General features: G+C 45.4%; 1 protein-coding gene across 5 annotated transcripts in view; it reads left to right on the top strand.

Annotated features, from left to right (window-relative positions):
• Positions 1-18,897, top strand: part of PRKAG2 (protein kinase AMP-activated non-catalytic subunit gamma 2) — a 214,294-nt gene that overhangs the window by 127,921 nt on the left and 67,476 nt on the right. For all 5 annotated transcript variants that reach the window (XM_059839248.1, XM_059839266.1, XM_059839257.1 and 2 more), the window contains one exon: positions 18,155-18,369. In XM_059839248.1, coding sequence (XP_059695231.1) covers positions 18,155-18,369 — 215 coding nt within the window. The remainder of the gene's footprint in view (positions 1-18,154; positions 18,370-18,897) is intronic.

The raw sequence follows: 18,897 nt of genomic DNA, 5'->3' as shown, positions 1-18,897 counted from the left end.
ACCCACCCTCAACTGTAGTAGAATGGCTGGGGAGATTTTTAGGCCTGTTCACAGGAGTGAGGGTAGACCTGGCATCCCCAGCCAGAAAGAGTAAGGTCCATATTGGAGACAAGGCATGAAGATGCCCTGGGAGGAGGACTGGAGCACAGGGAAGGGAAAATAGCATGTGTTATTGAAATGGGTATGTAAGAAAGGAGGTTTCATGGCATTTCAATGAAATTCCCTTGTTTCTGTGCCTTGCAGCCTTGCACTGGTGGGGACAACTGGGAAGCCCAGGTGTCCCTTGGAGTAAGGTCAAATGAGAATCAGTTTCATTATCCAAGTGATGAAACGTATAGAAGATGGAAAGCAGATGAGATCTGAAAGACCCCTAAAGCAAGACAGCTTGTCTTCATGAAAAGCCAAATAAACACATTCATGATTAGCCATGATTAGCCCCATTTCAGACCAGAATCATCCTGTGTGTTACCATCATGAGAAGCACGTGCTTTTCCCATGAATCCCTGTGGCACGCTCCGTTTTGCACGTTGTCTGCTCGCTGGCCTCTCACGAAGCCAAATGTTTGAGCAGGAGTCATCTCCATGGAGTTGGAGGGCTCAGCTCAGCAGGCCAGCAGTGAGCAGGGGCAGCTGAGTCAATGGCAGGGGCTGACCCCAGCAGCCTGCCAGGAACCAGGAACGGGCAGCTCCGCATTCCAGCTCGCGCGGTGGGAACGCCGCCAGCCCCGGCTGCCCAGGAAAAGTCATGAATTAATGCATGTCTCTGCCCAGGAACAGGGATGTGCTGGGGCCTCTCAGGAAGGAAGGGAATGTGCTGGTTTGTGCTTCTGTCCCCTGTTCAAAGAGCAACTTTGAACCCTGGGGAGTATAAACACTGGGTTTGTAAACCAAGATGTGTAGGTTGTTATTTTGGTCTACATCTCCTTGTGGATAATGCTCTGCATATTTGATGTAAATGGTACAATGGGTCTGGCTCCAAAAGAAGCATGTAGCTCAAGGGATAAATTGCAGCTCTGTTCTCAGGGGACTGAGAGATGCTGCTCTGGTTAAGTCTAATGCAAGCTAATTTCTGCAGAGCCCAGTGTATTCTACTGCTGATGTCTTGCCTTTGTTGGGTTTTGTTTCACATGATTAATTAACCATACTGCTGCTTCCAAGCACCTGAGACCCCTTTGAAGTTGCAGTTTGATCAATTGATATGTGTTGTGCCACAGGTATAAACAACCTCAGTGCATTAAACTGACACTTTGAGTAGTTCTGCAGCCTGAAAACTTTCCAAGGAAGTTTTCCCTGCTGAATCATGACTTCATGTTCTAGCAAAGTCTGTACCACCAAATGTTGGCTTTGGTCTTTAAAAATGCCCGTTGTTCTAAGCAAACGTATTATCTCTTTGAAGAGATAAAAAATGCATTGCTGCATGTTTAAGGCAGCTGTATTAGCAAATACAGCTCTCCAGAGAGAAGAGAAGTGCAGCCTGTAAGGGATCTATACAGTGATTAATAATCTGCTCTGGGACAGTTTATTGTGAGGGCTATCTGGTTATTTGTCCTCTGCAAAGTGCTCGGTATTTGTGACAGTGTAGCTGACCCGTGACAGTGTTGCAGAGCTGAGTGGACATGTTTGTATTTGATGCCAGTTCTCCTCGGATTTGCAGAAATCTGGCTCTGTGCTTTGAGCCACCTGACCTTCCCCTCCTTCGGCAGGGCCAGCTCACCAGTGGGTGCTGCCACCAGGGAGAATGATGGTGTGAGCACATTGTGCTCCTGCTTCCTCTTCCTCAGCAAACCACAGGAGCACCAGGATGCAGGAGGGAAGGAAGAGATTTGTTAACAGAGTCTGGTAATCCCCACAGGAATGCAGAAGCACATAGCAACATCTGCACTTTCAGGAATCATCTCTGTAACCTCCATGAGGGGATGAAATCCCACAAGGAGAGCACCTGGCTCCCAGCAAGGTCCCATCCCACTAGTGATGTCATCAAAGACACACAACTTCTGCCCATGCAATTGCATGATTGTTTCCAGCCTTAGTCCTGCACCTGAATCCTGTTCCCCTGGTGCTTTAGTCCTTGGCTAAAGGTTTTAGACCTCCCTGAATGCTGCTGGGAGAGCCCAGAGCTGAGTAAAGGAAGGATGAAGTGATTGTGCATGACTGTGAATATTGAAGTGTTTCCTGCACCCTTCACTTCGTATGGTGGCTGACAGTTCCCCGGTGTTCAGCACACATTTCTCTTTTCTTGATTTAATTGAGATAAATCCCCTGTGTCAGCCAAACCAAAGGGCTCCAAGTGTGAGAGAGTAAAACCAGCACGGGGAAGAGGAGGAGGAGAGGAAGGCAGTCAAGGGAAAGGACTGAGCCAGTTTTCCTTGATCACATTGTGGCACGTGGCTGGGAATCACAGGGTCCCCGGCTGCGTGTCCTCCCCTCTAGAGCAGCCATCCACATGTCTGTCACACTCTGACACTGGATCTGCAGCAACTGTTGCTTCAGCAGCTGCTGGCATGTACTTATCATCAGGGGTGTTGAAAACAGAGCCAGAGCAAAATGTCATTAAAACTCCAGCTCTGGACACCAACAAGAGAAAAATGGAAAAGTAGCAATATGGGATGCACATATTTTTAAGTGCAGGGTTTGGGATATTTTCGTTTGAATTTTGATTGATTTCAGGTAACAACCAAAGGAATGGAACAAAATATAGATAGCAATGTGTTCTGTTGTTCCTGCATGGATTTATTTCTACCTATTTCTTGCACTCTGCCATATACAAAGGTGTGCAGTGACTGGGAGCCCTGGTACTGCTGGTGGGACACAGGGCTTGGGGAACAAGGTCATTGATTGGTGCTGTTGTGTCTCAGCAATGACAGAGTTACATAATTTCATCTTTTGGGGATCCTTTTTGCTTTTGCGTATTGCTGAGGGCCTCCCACAGATTGGGCCTTGTTTACCTTGGCATTTCAGTGCAGGGCAGGCTCTGGCTGATACCCGTTTGTTTCTGCAGCTCTCCCCTCCTCCCGTGGCCAGCTGTGCCCCCTGCCCAGCTCTGATTATTTTCCTTCACACTAAATAGTTTTGATTCACCATCAGAGCCCTTTATTTTCACTGTGCCTTTGTTTACTGAAATGAAGCAATGCACTCAGAGCTCAGAGTAACACAAATAATTACAATTTTGGGGAAAGTCTTCCCCCAGCCCATGAGATCTCAAGCTTCCTGCTCTGCCTGCTTGGCACCAGCAGTACCAGCACACCCAGCTCCCACCTTGTCTTGGTTTAAACCCACAGCCACTCTTGCTGCTGCTGCACTTGGATGGAAGTCAGTGCCTTCTCCAAAAACTGCTTGCTGGTTGCAAACTTTTGGGTTTGTGCTGGGAAGTTACTTTCATACAAACTCCAGGACTTTGTGGGGTGGCAGAACTTGACGCAATCTGTGTTTGGAATAGGGCTGAGCACTCTTTTGGCATCCCTGAGGTGGACAGGGCTGAGTCAAATGCTATCACAAATCCCACACTTGGCTCCACATAGTGTGAATACCTTGGACATAAGCTCTGCAAGGCCAGGGGCCAGCCACGTGATAGTCCAGAGATCTCAGCTGGCCTGGGCTGGTGTTCAACTTGTACCAACCACTGACACAGCTGAGCTGTTCCAAGCTGGATTCTGTTCAAGTTCTACAGAACTTCAGGGTTGCTTCATACTCAATCCTGTATCAAGAAAAGTATCACTACCAGCTGCCTTCTCCAAAACAGTGACTGAATTGCTTTTACAGTGAGGAAACTTCAGCAGACTACATCTGTTTAATCAATGCAATTGTTGGGATTTTTTTTTTTAGGAGAAAAAAAGGCTTCTTTTGGCCACAGCTTTACATGTAATGGAACAAGTGGTGAAAAAGAACTGCTGAAGCCCCTTGTTCTTCCAAGAGCTCATTAGGATAAATCTTATGGAAATTTATGGAGAGCCATGACCATTATTCTGTACCATCCTGCCCTCTCCTGCAAGGAGAACATTGCAAAAATTCCTGATGTTCTTTGCAGTCAATCTGGAAGCTCATGGTTGATAGGAGTTAAGGATCTCATGCTGTCTCTGCAGTATCATCTATCTTTCTGGAGGTATGGAGAACATACCTCAGAAAAAACAGGCTTGGGAGAGCAAAGGATGTGGTTTTCTTGGCAAGTGCACTCTCCTAATCTTATGTCCTCTGAGTCTGACCTGAAAAGACTAGAAACCAGTCCCCTTTTCTAACTAGCTTTTGCAAGACATGCTGAGATCATCTGCTGTCAGCCACCAACTCTCATCTGGGTGGCTCTTTAAGTCTGATCTTTTACCACTTGACTGATTCATTTGTGTTGAGCAGCAGCAGCAACCTCCCAGCATCACATACATTTTCACCAGTGTTCTATAAACTGGGGTAATATATAGAGGTTTACTGCTTGCAGAAGTGCCTGAGAACTTGTCACAGTGTTTGTGGAAGCAGATTCAATCTAACTGGCTCCCTGAGCAGGAGCCCTGGGTGTCTCAGGGGTATGCCAACACTGAGATAGCAATGCACTTGTCCCAGGGCTGCCAGTGCTTCGAGGAACAGGTTGCAGCACTTCCATGCTTTAACAACTGAAAGCAACCAGTTTTCCATTGCAATAGTAACTTGTTACAAAGAGAAAACAACTCATAATTTATTTTCAGGAATGACATCCAAACAGTGTAGCTTGGGAGGGAAGTGACAGGTGCAGCAGGTTGGTGATGAGATAAAAAGCTAAAAAGCCTTTCCCTGTTAGGTTAAATCCAGCTTCAGTCAGCAGTGACTGAAATCTTTTCTCATCTGACAGTTGTTCCCCGTGGCCTTTGCAGTGCTGGCTTTGCTCCCTGACATCTGAGTCAGTGCTTGCATAACCAGCCCCCTGCTCAGGGCTGGGGCAGGCTGGCAGGGAAGCATCTGCTGGCCTTGCTGGGATCACTCGTGTCCTGTGAAGAGACCTTCTGCTCCTCACAAGGGTTCAGGCTGAATGGACTTTCTTCCAGTTTTGAAGCCCTGACCCCTGCCTGTTTCCAGCTGTCTCAGTGGGCAGGGTGGTGCTTGTAGGAATCACCTGCTCCAAGCTGAAGGGCAGCATTTGAGTGGCTCTGCCAGGGCTGTCACAGCAGCCTCACCAACTGCTCCATCTGCTCCTGGCTGGAGGAGTCATCCCTTCCCCAGGAGATCTGGTCCTGCCCTCAGGTCCCTTCCTCACAGCCTCCTCTGAAGCCCCTCTGCTGTGTGCAGATTCTCAGAGGATTAAAGCCTTAACTAGAAGAGCTTACAAGTCTTCTGTGCATTTCCTTTCCTTGACCACTGCAGAGTTACAGAAGACAACAGGGCAGGCAGTCAGACCTCTGCCCACAGGCTGCCCTCTAAGGCAGAGCTTTGTGGGCCATCAGTGTGGCTTTTTACTGATCCATCTTGGGTGGGAAACACTGGGAGCAGATACTTAAGAGCTGTCTGTCCATGCTTCTTTTCTCTGTCAGGTCAGAACTGCTCCTGCAATTGCTTCCCTTTTAGTATGTAACCATTCAAATTGTAGACTTTGTCCGTGTCTCTCCTGCCCAAGATTTTGGATACTGTGTTGTCCCTACTCAGAGAGGCAGCAAACTTGAAGGAAGAGCCTCTGCAAATGTACCTGCTTGGAGATGCACCAGGTTTTATCCTGGTGCAAAGGAAACACCAAACAGTCTGTTCACCTTTTGTGATTTTTATGGCTGCTGACTTTGCCTGGCCTCTGCAGATTCCAGTGGGCCACTCCTCTGGGTTTGAACCTGGCTGTCTGTGAGTGGGCATGGCTCAGCCTTCCTGAGTCCAGGGATTGAAGTGATGCTGTAAATCTCTACCCCACTTTGGAGCATTAACTTGAGTGGGAAATGGGGCTGGGTTGGTGTGCCAGTGTGAACTGCCTGTGCACAGCTGATGCTGCCGTGCAGGAATGGGATCTAAGTCTCTGGAGACACCTGCAAAAAATAAGAACTGGAGTGCTGGAGGGGAGCAGAATGAAAGGGCAGGGGTGGATCTGCTGAAATAAATCACATTTCCCTCTGAGCCAGGGGAATCTCTGGCATGGAGGTGTCCTGTGCTCCAACAAGCCGGCTGTTGAGGGATTCATTCTCAGCATGCTGGGTCCTTTTGGCTCCTATGCTTTCACTTGCTTTGTAGCAGGATGACAGCTCTGGGGAGTAGAAGAAGCCAGGAAAGTGACTTTATCATGTGCTGGAGGCACGCTGTCTTAGTGACCTGGGATGGGCTGTGGGGTGAAGCTGGGGTTGGATGACAGGGGAGGGAAAGGATTTCCTGGAGATGCAAACTGCCTGACTAGCCCTTGGAAAAACTTGCTCTGCCAAAGGGCTCTCAGGCTCTTTCCTGCCAGAGGTTTGCAGCACCACAGGGCTGGGTGTTGAGAGGAGGAATCAGCTCTTGTTGGGCAGCCAAGCAAAGAAAGCCACCCTGTGCATGCTTTTGGGGGCTGGTCATGCAGGCACTCTGTTGACTTGGCAAGTGGAGGAGATAGGTTTAAATCAGCCTGCATTTGAAGATGAAATTGCAAGAAAAAAAATAAACATGTGAGGAATTCCTCTAACTCATTCTCTAGAATCAGTCTGTACTGGTCCTGAAACGGAGAGTCAGATATGACATTTTAGCAGGAAACATGGAGGGGAGGGGAGATGGTTGGTCTGAAGAAGGAGGAGGAAGATCAGGAGTGAAGAAAGCCTGCATGGCTGGGAAGGCACAGGCCAACCCTGTGCCCTGTAGTTGGTGCAGAAATATCAGAAATGTTGCAGACAATAGAAACACTAGGCAACAGAGACATGAAATCACACCAGGTGTTGGTTGATCCAATGCAATGGACATCACTGACATGTTGTCCCCTCCCATGAGTTTGAATTTTATTCATGGGCAGGTAAGAAGAATAAGATGATGGAGTTTAACTTGATAGGATCATTGAACATCCCAAGCTGAGTTGTTCATTCCATGTAACTGCTATTTTTCCAGGTATGAGTTTGAAATTCCCTTTAGGCTTATGTTAACAAAGTAGGGATTAATTTCTGGCTGAACTCCTTAAATAGGATGGGCCCAAGTGTTCATGGCTCTCTTGGGCAGGTAGCAAATGCTTCCTAAGCCTGTTTGGTTTCACAGCTGTGGCAACACCAGCATCTAAAACTCTGCAGACATATCTTCTGGTAATCCTTGGACAGCTTCTTGGGGAACTTCCTGGCTCCATCCTGAAGTTTAAATGTACAGATGTGGTATTGCTGCTCCTCAGCCTCATTTCATGGCTTGGTATCATAACAACACTTTATTGGTAAGAGTGTGGAGAGTCCCAGCAAGAGGACAGGGCTTAATTTGACTTTAATCTTACCCAGTTTCTGTGCTGGGAAAAGAAAATAAGATGGTAACTGGTTCTTCATGTATGGGCAGCTTGGACTTGCCAGTGGTTGATAAGTACATCCCAGTTCAGGGCTTTGATATAGTTGTGGGTTTGGTGCATGGCTATGCAGCTGTCTTCTCTCCTTTTTCCTCCCTTGTGCCCTCAAGCAGATCCTAGAAGGACAATTCTGTCCCACAGCAGAACTTGGGCAATGGTTTCCTGTACACTTGCAGGGGTAAAAGCCAGCAATGCCACTGTACAAAGTGGTTCTGCTTTGCTCCTGGCCCCTTTCCCACTGCTGCCTAGCCGTGCCAAGAGGAGTGTTTGTTCTGCACTGGAAACCAGTCTGGTTTAGAGCTAACCAGAAGGAGGGAGGCCTGAGGTTCTTTGTCATCCACATCACCTTGAGATCTGATTGTGAAAGGCAGAAGAAAGCTTGCATGGATCATTTCAAGGGAAGGGGAGGGAAAGGTCTGTGCCAGCTGGTGTCTAGAGAAAGCAGCCATTTACTGCACTAATGTTCTGCTAAAAGCACTATCCAGTACCAACTAAAGCAATGGAAATTATGCTAGCAAGTTGCCCAAGGAGCAGGAGCAGTCCCACAGCAATTTATTTTCAATCAAACAAGAGCCATGAAGTCATTAGTTATTTCTTCAGAAGGCTTTGGTAGGTGTGTAGAGAGCACTGAGTTGTCTCTGCCATGCCATATGTGCACAAAAAGATTAATTCCCAGGTTAGCAAGAGAGGAATTATGATGAGGCACAGGTCTGACTCAGACACAGTGGGAAGAGGCAAATGCCACCGGCTGAAGCAGTGCTTGGACTCTTGCTGAATTTTGAAAAGAGCTAGAAGGAGAGATTTCTCTTTCCTTTTAATAAAAGAAGAAAAAAATGTTTTAAAAAATCAGTATCAGAAGCAAAGAAATGTCAAATTATGGCTTCTTTCTTTAGCTACAGCTTTCCTGAGGATTTGGAGTACTTTGCAAATATTTAATTACTCGCAGCTCGGTGCCCTTGTAAACACTGCAGAAAATAAACAAAATTAAACTGTGCTGTGAGACTGGCATTCCAGCTGTACCTCTGGTGCTATTACTGGCACCTCTGGAGCTATCCTATTCATTGCAAGAGTAGGAACCTGAGACTAACATAAACTAATGAATTAAATAGAGAACAGGTCCCGGGCCCTGAGTCCTGAAGTCTCTGCCCTGATAGCCTTCTATCCTGCTATTCCCAGCCTTGGGAAGCACCACACTGTGATTACAGCCTTTAGCTGCATGTACAGTACAGTGCACATTCCCCTGGCACCAGCCCTGGAGCTGTCATGCCTACCCTGCAAATAGATGCCCCACTGGTCTTTATGTGCATTAATATTCTGTCTCTCACTGTTACACAGCGAGTGGATGTACTGAGCAGATGAAATCCCCCACAGGGATTTCAGTGGGGTTCTGCAGACTCTGATTTAGACTGTTCTTTTCATCTACTTGCCCCTCTAATGACATGTTTGTAAAATGTTTGGAGTTTTTTTTTAATTCCATGGGGTGTTCCTTTGCTTTAGTGTGTTACAGAAATAAGGTATGTGGTTAAGGCGCTGTTTTATTGCAAGCAAATCTTTGCTTCAATTACCTCATTTTTTTAAAATTTACACTGGATGAACGTATCATAAATCATAGGTGAAGCAACAACCTACCTCATTCTGCAACCCCTCAAGCAGCTGCTTCAAAGAGCTGACGTTTATTGCAGTGATTAAATATGAAATCCCTAAATGTGAAATTAAGCATCAGAGCAAGTAATTGCTTCTAAACTTGTCTTTATATACTGTGCATGCAGCATTCCTTCTCCCACCTTTCCCCCTTAATTTTCCTCCTCTTTTCCTTTGCCTGTCAAAATGCAAACCCTTCAGGGCAGGGTTCTGTTTCCCCGTCTGTCCATGAAGAACTTTGCAAGCAGCAAAGAAGAAGCAGAACAGGAGCAGTGAGGATGGTGGCCAGGGAGAGAGGCAGAAAGCAGTTCTAGCAGCCTCTGGCAGAGGGCAGGGTGATGGAGGGACAGACAGTGCTGGCCCCCAAAGTGTCTCCAAAGATGGGCAACTTGCAGCTTTCTGATGGCAGGGGAGCATTTAGCTCAGCTTGGCTCAAAACAGAAGAAAGCCTGGATAGGACAATAGAGGTTAATGTGGAAAGCAATGTTAAATGCCCGCCTGAGCAGCCAGCCTCTTTGCTAGAATAGAAAACAAAAGTTATTTCATTAAGGGCTCTGAACACCAAGTACTCAGTGAAAGTTGAAATGCCAGGTGGTGTATTAAGTAAATAAAGGCGTCCCGCTGCAGGCATTGTTCCTCCCAGCAGCCGGCTGTAACCAGCAGCGGCACCGGGGCCATGTGAACCCCTGCCCTGTGCCGGGGGCTGTGCCCGGCCGGGGCGCTGGGAAGGCAGCGGGGATTTGGCTTCCAGCAGCTCCCGGCACATCGATAAGGGCCAACAGCGGCACGGGGCTCGCTCGCCTGCCTTGGCTTTCGCTCATCCCTCATCCGGCCGGGATCAGAACGCGGCCTTTGCACAGATGCCATGTGTCTCTGCAGCGCGGTTTGAATGGAGAGGAGCGATTCGTTTTCATTTTAGTGACTTTTTAGATGGGTATCGCAGCGCCGCTTTTGTTCTAGCCCAGCGGTCGGCCCCCGGGAGCGGCTGCGGGATGTCACATCCCATCACCGGCTCTGCGTGCGGCAGGAGCCCTTCGGGAGGTGGCCCTTCTCAGCTCCTCGAGGGGAGCTGCCTGGCCAGAGTGAAAAGCTGACGTTAAAAACGGGAACACACTCCCGGTTCTAAAGTGATTTCAGCATTTATTATAAGACCTAAAGCTTAGGGGCCCCGCGAGTGGAACAGGAGCGTTCCCGTCGGGGATGCTGCAGTGCCAGCGCTGGATCTTCTTCCTTTCTTGGGCAGCGATGTTCCCGCTGTTCCAGGTGAACCCACATTCACTGGGTCGGATGTCCCCTTTTTATCCTGTTTTTTGTTCCTTTTGGTTGGTTTCTGATGGGATCCTTCATGTGCATGAAGGTTTAAGGCGCTTGATTGGCTCATTACAGTTCTGTCCAGGCTGGCTCGTTCTGCCTGGGGAAGGTGCGCTTTACTCAGGTGCAATGCGATTCATGGAGTACCGTATTTCTTAACTACCCTTTTAACCCGTTTTACCATATAATTACCAAACTTTTTATATGCTTAACAATTATCAACTATTTTACAACCGTCTCTAACCTATTTGTGACAGCTGATATCTGCAAATTCTTGACCCCGTGCTCTGTGGGCGATGGATGCACAGGAGGGTGAAGCATTCTTCCCTCATGGGTGTTTCTCGTGGAGATCCCTGCCCAAACCTCCTTGTCCTGGTGCTGGAACCCAGGGCACAGGGAATGTCTCTCTGCCTGTCCTGAAAAGTCCTGATCCCCAGGGGAACACTGCTTTTAACCTTTGTCCATGGAGAAAGCTTCCAAGACTTTGGGATGAACTGGAATCTACGAGTGTGTGAAATAGAGAGTAGTAGAGTTTATCACAGGGTGAAAAACTTAGAGTTTTGGGGTTTTAGTATGGAGGTAGATAGGAGACAAGATGGAGGATGTTGGGTATTGTTTGATCTCTTTCTTGTTCTTAATCTACTCCAATTTCTGCAGTGTTGGTGGCACAGAATGATTGGTTAGAAAGAGCTGCAATGTGGATGTTGTGTGGACAGACAATTAGTTACTGATAGAAAGGTAGAAATAAAATACATTCTAAGAGTTAATTGGAGAAAAGAGCTTTAAAAGATCTTGAATCTGTGTGTCTTGTGACTTTTGGTGCCTTCTGTTTGTACTCTGAGATGTAGACAGCATGCTGAACTTCTGATAAGAGAAAAATAAACAGCAACCTGAAGACTGAAAAAAACAGATGTCCTGTCCCTCTCTCATTCCTGGCACAGAACTTTTTAGGGGTGTCCCCACCAGGAGCATCCACGAGGGAGGTTTGCACATCCTGGTTCTACAGGATGCTCTCTCATCAGGCTGTTACCTGCTGAGGATCTCTGTCAGTACTTTTCTCCTCACTTGTGCTGGCAAGGCACACACTGTCTGTGTTTCTGACTCTGTCTTGGCCACAGCCATCTGGTGTCTGACCAAGTCTTGGTGCTGAGTCTCTCACTATAATTACCATGCCGAGTTAATTATTCCTGCCAGCCCAGGCACTTATTCAGTGACTACCTCAACCATTACCAGGACCTCTTCATTCATCACCTGTCAGGCTGGAGCAGCAATGGAATGAGCATTTGGCCATCTCAAAAAAAAAAGCCATTCTTTGCCATGGAGCTTGTGAGTGATCCCCCTTTCTTTGCTCTGAATTATTTGGCCGTGGTTTTTCTCCAGTATTTGCGAGACAAAGGAGAAGCATTGGCAGAAAATTAGTAGTTAGAAGCCAGGCTGGAACCTTACTGCCAATGAGAACTAGAAAAAGCCCATTGGGAGGGATGATCTCCACCAGAATTTCTGATCTTGGATCTCATGTGTTTATTGCTTTATGAGCTAACATAATGTGTCAAGATTTGACAAGTACATTTAACAAATGTAAGACAACCACGGTGTGGTTCTGGGCAAGGTGGAAGATCCTCTGTCTAATCATCATTGCAGGAGAGATCTTCAATAAACTCCTTTAAGGATACAGCATCATCTTTTTTAAAGGATACAGCCAAGAGTTTCTCCTGATCAGCCTTTCCTCATAAAGGGGCCTTGAGATCTTCAGAAAGAAAAACAATTCTCAAAACTTTGGTAATTAAACTCTTCAGCTCCTGATTTTCTCAGTTTTATGAGGAAAAGGTGTTATCTTGCAGATTCCACAGATACAAGTGTGGGTTTGGCACATAAATATTCCACAAGTGGAGTAGAACAGACTGAATTCTGGATAGCAGTGGGGTTTTGTCTTTGGTTTTATAAAGTGGAATAGCATCTGAAGCAAAAGCTGGAGCTTTCAGGGTCAGGTATTTCTATGGCTGAGACCACTTAAGAAGTGGTTTCCTTTACTATGTTCAAACTACTATAAATAAATTCGATTTTTTTAGAATTTTTTTTTTTTAGTTACAAAATTATACATTTTCCCATGAAATTTTCAGACAGCATATGATATTTTAATTCCTTAAGAGGTGTATTTTTCTCTTCCTCTGATTCATGAAAGCATCAGAAATGTGTTTTTGGGAACAACCAAGCTTCCCATTGAGTGGTGTACCTGCTACATGGAAAGCCATGGAGCTGTTTCAGTAAGATTGAAACAAAATCCTTTGCTAATGCAGCTGGGATTGATGCTGCTCAGCTGGAGCCAGGCAGTTTGGAAGGGCTGTAAACCCTGGCCATTATATAGGTGGTGCAGTGTCAATCACAGATAAAGGCTATAGGGTTCAAGAACAGGACCTGTAACTCCTATAAGGTGGGAAGCACCTGAACTGGTGTGTGAGTGACAATGTTAGATAAAACAGGAAATTTCCTGGGCAGTATCCATGCTATTTTTGGAACAATAACTCTTCAGATTTACTCTTCAGACTTCATTTATTATTTTTTATTATTATTTAAACTTACAGTTTATTATTTTTTAAAGTAACGGGTATCTTACAAAATTTAGTCCCAATGTCACCAGCACTGTTTGGATGGAATCAGGCAGTGGCCATTCACCTGCTGATGGGTTCAGAGCTTTACTGCCATTAAGTGGCATTAAAGCTGATTTCACATAATTTGCATTGATTTGCTTATGTGTCAGAATTAACACAGTATTGTGTCTGAAGAGTGAATCAGCTTAATGAACCAGCAGCTCAGCTCAGATTCACTTGTGCTGCAGGGTACTTAAAATTCAGCAGCCACAGCCTGCAGCCTTCTCTGTTTCACTGCCAGCTGAGAATGCAAATGAAAGGACAGTGCTGTCCTGGGAAAGAGTCAAGACAAAAAGTGTCACATGGAGACACTGCAAATGGAAATTCCTTTTGGGTTTTGTTTTGGGGTTTTTTTTAATTGGATTTTTTTTTTTTTGGTTGGTTGGATTTTTTGTTTTGGTGGGCATTTTTTGTGGGGTTTTTTGTTGGTTTTTTTTTTTTTTTTTTTTGAGAAGTTTCACTCTAAATGGTAAATGAATATGGCCCTATAAATAAACTTGAAAAACTGTTTTAGCCACAGCTTTAAGTATTAGCAGTGTTATCATTTGTTTGATCAGGTACAGGATGAGAGAATATGAAGTGTGATTGGTAGGGAAAGTGCAAAGAGTGATTTCGTTTTCATGGCCAGTAACTCTCTCCAGTTTCAGCAACTTAAGTACACAGAAGTAAAAGTAAAAGTTTGAGGGCAGCCTGCTGGCTCCATCCTTAGGGCCCTCAATGGGGAGTGTGACTCTGTTACTGTCCCCTGAAGCCAAACCTCTGGAAAGGAGTGTTTGCACATCCCTGAAATCCCTTCCAGCATCCTATGGGGGCAGGTGGCTCCAAGGGTTCATGGGGGCAGCAGCTGTTTTTCTTTCTGGGGAAGGGCTGATGAAAAGGGAGGCTTTGGCAGGAATCACTGGGCTGTGAACATCCTGCCTCCCAGAAACCACCAGATGCATCCTGCCAGGTCAGGCATGAAATGTAGGTGACAGAACTCATTGTGGGTGTCACCCTGAGAACATAGGAAATGTAGGAGGGCATCCACCCTTCTTCCCTTGGGACTACATGGATGACAAGGCAGCATTTCATCCTTTCCTGTTCTGTAGCACTGGAGGGCTGGTTTGGATCAGAGTGCCCAAGTACATGGCTGAAAAACGAAATGCTGTGCAAAATAAGGGCTTTTTTTAAGAGAAATTTTTTGGAACAACAATAGGTATTTACAATTGCTGTAAATACCTAGAGAAACAAGTGAAAGGGGCAACATCAGTTTTGTATGTGCCCAGCTCAATACCAGTCAGTGCTGGGAGTGACTTGAGCTAAAGGTGTGGGCACTGCCATTCCAGCAGCACTTCCTTGGGGCTTTTGCACCCAACCCGTGATGTGTGGCTTGAACCCAGCTGAAGTTGCTCAAACAGGGGCACAGAACTGAGTGCTGGGCCATCCCTGTGTGCTGTCCCTGTCACAGGGGGAAGGCAGCTGGAGACATCCCCATTCTGCTCCAAGTCTTCTGTCTAGTTCTGCTAGGATCTCACACACACATTCCATGGGAAGCTGTAATATGAAAGTTGTTTTGAACCACATATTCCTGTGAATGTCATGAATATTCTTCTTCATGTGCATAATCAGTTATGCAAATCTTAGTACTTATGATTCATCAGTTTGGAGACCACAAAGTTTCCCTCTTTATTTGCACTGGTTTTGTCCTGAGAAAGGTAATGTGAGAATGAATCAGAACACAGCAAAACTCTCGGGTTGTTTCAGGACTGGATAGGGTTAATCAATAGGAAATATAGAATCATTGAATCATCAAATGTTTTGGGTTGGAAGAGACCTTAAAGATCATTCAGTTCCAACCCCAAAAGACAAGCCCTTTTGTTAGCCACAGACATAGCAACCAATCTGCTAGACCCTTTTGTCTCTTTTTAATTTTTTCTAAAATTCTTTTTTGCTATAAAAAAGGGACAGCTATTTATTTTCATAACATGAAAACACCACATTCTGTTCATATTGTTACCAGAACCAGTAGGGTTTGTAGCCAATGTCAAAGTTTGTTTATCCCCCCAATTCCTACATACATACTGAATTGCTTCAGCTTCATGATAGAAGAATCCTGAATTGCTGTCTGGTTTTCCCTGCTTAGTTGTTTTAAGTACATTCTCCCAGACAAACTGCTTTTAGCCATGGGATAGAGTTGTGTCTTGTCTCTTCACTGGATTCCTTCTGCTGTAGTAGAGCAGGGCACCCACTACATGTACAGATAATAATAAATATATTTACACCAGTGCTGCTGTTCAGTTGTCAGACCAATAGGACTAAAGTCAATACAAAGTCCTGTTACTCCTGAACTGATTTGCTCTGGAGATATAGTACAGATTTTCATTTTTTGATGTGGAAGGCTTTTATAAAGCCCTTCTCATAGGGTTTAGGGTGTTAGACTGTATCACAGCAGCCAGAAGTATTTTGTTGCAACATTTGTAAAAAATTTAGCATTTCCTATGTGATTATGACTTCAATATCAGTATTGTACAAATGTAAATAACATAGATACCCCAATAATACTCTGAGGTAGGCCTATAAAAGACTGAATAGCTTAATTACATTAATTTTATCAAGTACCCTGCAAAATAATTATATTTTTCCCTCCGAATCTGTGCAGAAACTGAGTCACAGACAAATTGAATCTCAGATGTATTGGGGTGTGCCTCACAGCGAGTACTTTATGTTTGAAGTGCCTGGTTGAAACAAACAGTTCTAAGGCTCAGTGTGCTGGAGTCACAGATGCTCCTCATCCATAAAAACTCATGCCAAGTATCCAAGGCTGGCATCCAAAAGGAGATTCACCACCAGTGAATGTTCTTGTAAGATGGAAACCAGGCTGTCTGTCCTGCCTGGGCTGTGACATGTCTGTAATGAGGTGACAGTAGTTGTCACAGGATGTAAGAGGTGTTACTTCCACGGTCCCCTTTGATCCACGTGTCCCTGTGTCCTACAGATGTCCTCTGCTCCTGGCAGGCCAGCCTTGCTGGGCTGCTGAGTGTGTGGTTTCTGTATGTCTGGTAAAAGCTCTTCTGGCAGAGCCTCTCGGAACTGGAAATGGTTCTTGTGGACTTGCAGAATACATTAGCACACAATGAACCCATCCCAGCAGCAAGGCTTTAAGATCTAATGGTGTTTCTCTCCCTTTTAGTGGTTTTCCATTTGCATCGATTGCAGCTATCTCAGCTCCCAGTCTGAGCTCTCAGGGAACATTTGCTCCATAAAAACACAGAGGAGCATCTTCCCCAGAACTGCTTATTAAAATTTGTCTGCCAGCAAAACCTGAACCGGCAAGCGAGGTGTCCTTTCAGTCCTTAGGGAAGTGGAACACACTCTCCAGTCCCCTGAAATGAGCAGGGCTTGAGGACATCCAGAATGCCAGGATGCCTCACTCCATGGCATGTCACATCTGCCAACATCTGTACCTGCCTCCAATCCCAGTCCCCTCTGGGCCTGAGGTATTGCTGCTTGACTGGCAGAGCTGCAGGGCTCCTTAAAAATCAAATTAAATGGAAGTCCAGCTGCAAGCTTGGAAAAGGACCAAAGACAGGGACTGGGCAGGGGGTCCTTTTTGATTCCAGCAAAGCTAAAGTTTATCAGTGAGAATTAAGATTTTCTTTGAAAGAAATAAATACAGTACTCTGTACCACTAAACCCACTATTAATAAAACATATTAGAGCCTAATTATTTTGCAGGTTTCCTGTTGAGTGACTCTATTATTACAGAGTTAAGTCTCTTATTATGTAAAAGCCATCAAGAAAAGTTGTTTTCAAAGAAGAATAATAGGTAAAGAACAGTTACACGTATTACATGTTAATTCCTTTAAACACAGAATATGCCAACTCTTCCCCAGATATGTCAGGAGTAACAGTTTCTTCAAGTAACAGATCCCTCCCTGAGTTGTTGGATGTCCAGTGTTCCAAGTTTAGGAACTTAGGAGAAAAACTCTGGTGCAATAATCTCTGGTGGAGCCCTGAAAGCTCCCACCAATGAGCCAAACTCACCATGAAAATGCAACATTGTGTTCCCAAACACTCCTTTGAGTAGCCTGGGCTTTTATACTCATTAATCTGCTCTCTTTTGATGGACTTGAGTCCCCTTTGAACTGATCATCTACAGAAATCTATGGAAGCACAAGAAATTAGCCAAATTCAGAGGTCTTACAGCCCACTTAAAAATACACATCCCAGTTCAGCCTCATGGTTTTTAAGCATCTAAGTCTGTCCTGATTTGTTCTGGCACCAGAGAACCACCCTTGGTTTGCTGATGTACATGGAACCAGAAACACAGATGTTGGAACCTGAATTTTCTGACTGGTGATGGATGTCTGCTGGTTCTTAAATGGGTCATAAACACAGTTTAAATCTGTTTGTTCACAATTCAGAGCTGCCCTAGGAATGTAACCAAAAATACAGCACATACACGTGTCAAATAAAACCAGGGTGCTCACAAGAGCAATTATCTGCTGCTGACACTGATTTTTAGCAAAAGATATGATCAATCTTTCTCCTCAAAGGCAGCTGAAAACAATTTTAGTTTATACAAAGGCTGTACAAGAGCTTTACAGAAAGCAAACTGAGGCTCAGGAGAAATATGCTCCATTTCTTTTTTGTCTCTGTTCCTACTTGTATTTTTACTGCTGGCTGAGATACTGTTAAAATAATGAAAAAGAAGGAAAAGCTACCATTAGAGGTTTTGAGCCATGTGCCATGAGATAAGGGTAATCCTGAGACTCACAGGAGTATTAAAATGACAACAATAAAGTAATACCCATGCTGAGTGTCATTTTAGAAATAAGCAGTCAGACAGGAGGGTAATACAAGACAAACCTCCAGCACTCCCATCCTGCCACTGGGCCTCCCTGTAGTGGACCAGACAGTTCAACCAGCCTAAAAGAGTTTTAATGGCAAGGCACAGATTCCCTTTCATAAATAAGGAGGTGAGATCCCTACTTTTAGTTTGGGGAAATGTGATGTAAAAGACAGGATTTCTGTATTTTCTGTATTTCTGTATTTTCTGCCCCTTTCTCCTTTTGTGTAAAGCTGAGATCTCCATCTGCTTTTCACCTGAACTGATCTTTGGCCATTTTTGTTCTTCACAGCTTCTGGCCTCTCCTCTTCTCCATCTACCCCAACACAAGTGACCAAGCAGCCCACGTTTCCTCTTGAATCCTACAAGCATGAGCCTGAGAGACCAGAAACAAGAATTCACTGTTCCTCACCTCCAGACACGGGGCAGAGATTTTCTCTGCCTCCATCACAAAGTGCAGCCAAGCCTCCCATCGTGACAGCAGCTCCCTGTGCTACCTCAAAACCTGTAAGTAAAGCTTGGGTCCAGTTTTGCAGTGGGAAATGTGCAGGGCTGTGTGTGGACTGTGTCTTGTGTTACAGCTGATGGGCTGCAGAGTGGCTGTCCATGCTGTGGGACAGATTGAGAACAAGGATTTTTACCTCAGTTTACTCCAGAGTTTGGCTGAGAGGGCACTGGGAATCCAGAGGTGGTAGCTCCCTTCTGACTTATCCAAACAGGAACTAATCTTTGCACTGCCTTCAAAGTGAGTTTTGCAATGGCTTCAGATCCCAGGATACACTGCTGAGATGCCACCCTAGAAGTGGATAAAATTTTATTTAGGATTTTCTTTTATCTCCCTTAAGAAGAGCTGATGAGAGAGTTAGCAGCCAAGGAGAGCATACAAAAAAGAAATTCACAGTCTGATCTGCAGGGGCTCTGAGTTCCTGCTGCCTCTGGAGTCTGAGATGACTGGGACAGCTGGTGACTAACAGCACTCATTGCTATCACACCCCCTGCCCCAGCTCAGAGAGTAGAAAAAGAAGGGCAGCACTA

The sequence above is a fragment of the Haemorhous mexicanus genome, chromosome 1 (assembly GCF_027477595.1).
Source record: "Haemorhous mexicanus isolate bHaeMex1 chromosome 1, bHaeMex1.pri, whole genome shotgun sequence".
NCBI classification, from domain to species: Eukaryota; Metazoa; Chordata; class Aves; order Passeriformes; family Fringillidae; genus Haemorhous; species Haemorhous mexicanus.
This window is presented reverse-complemented; position numbering and strand designations above follow the sequence as displayed.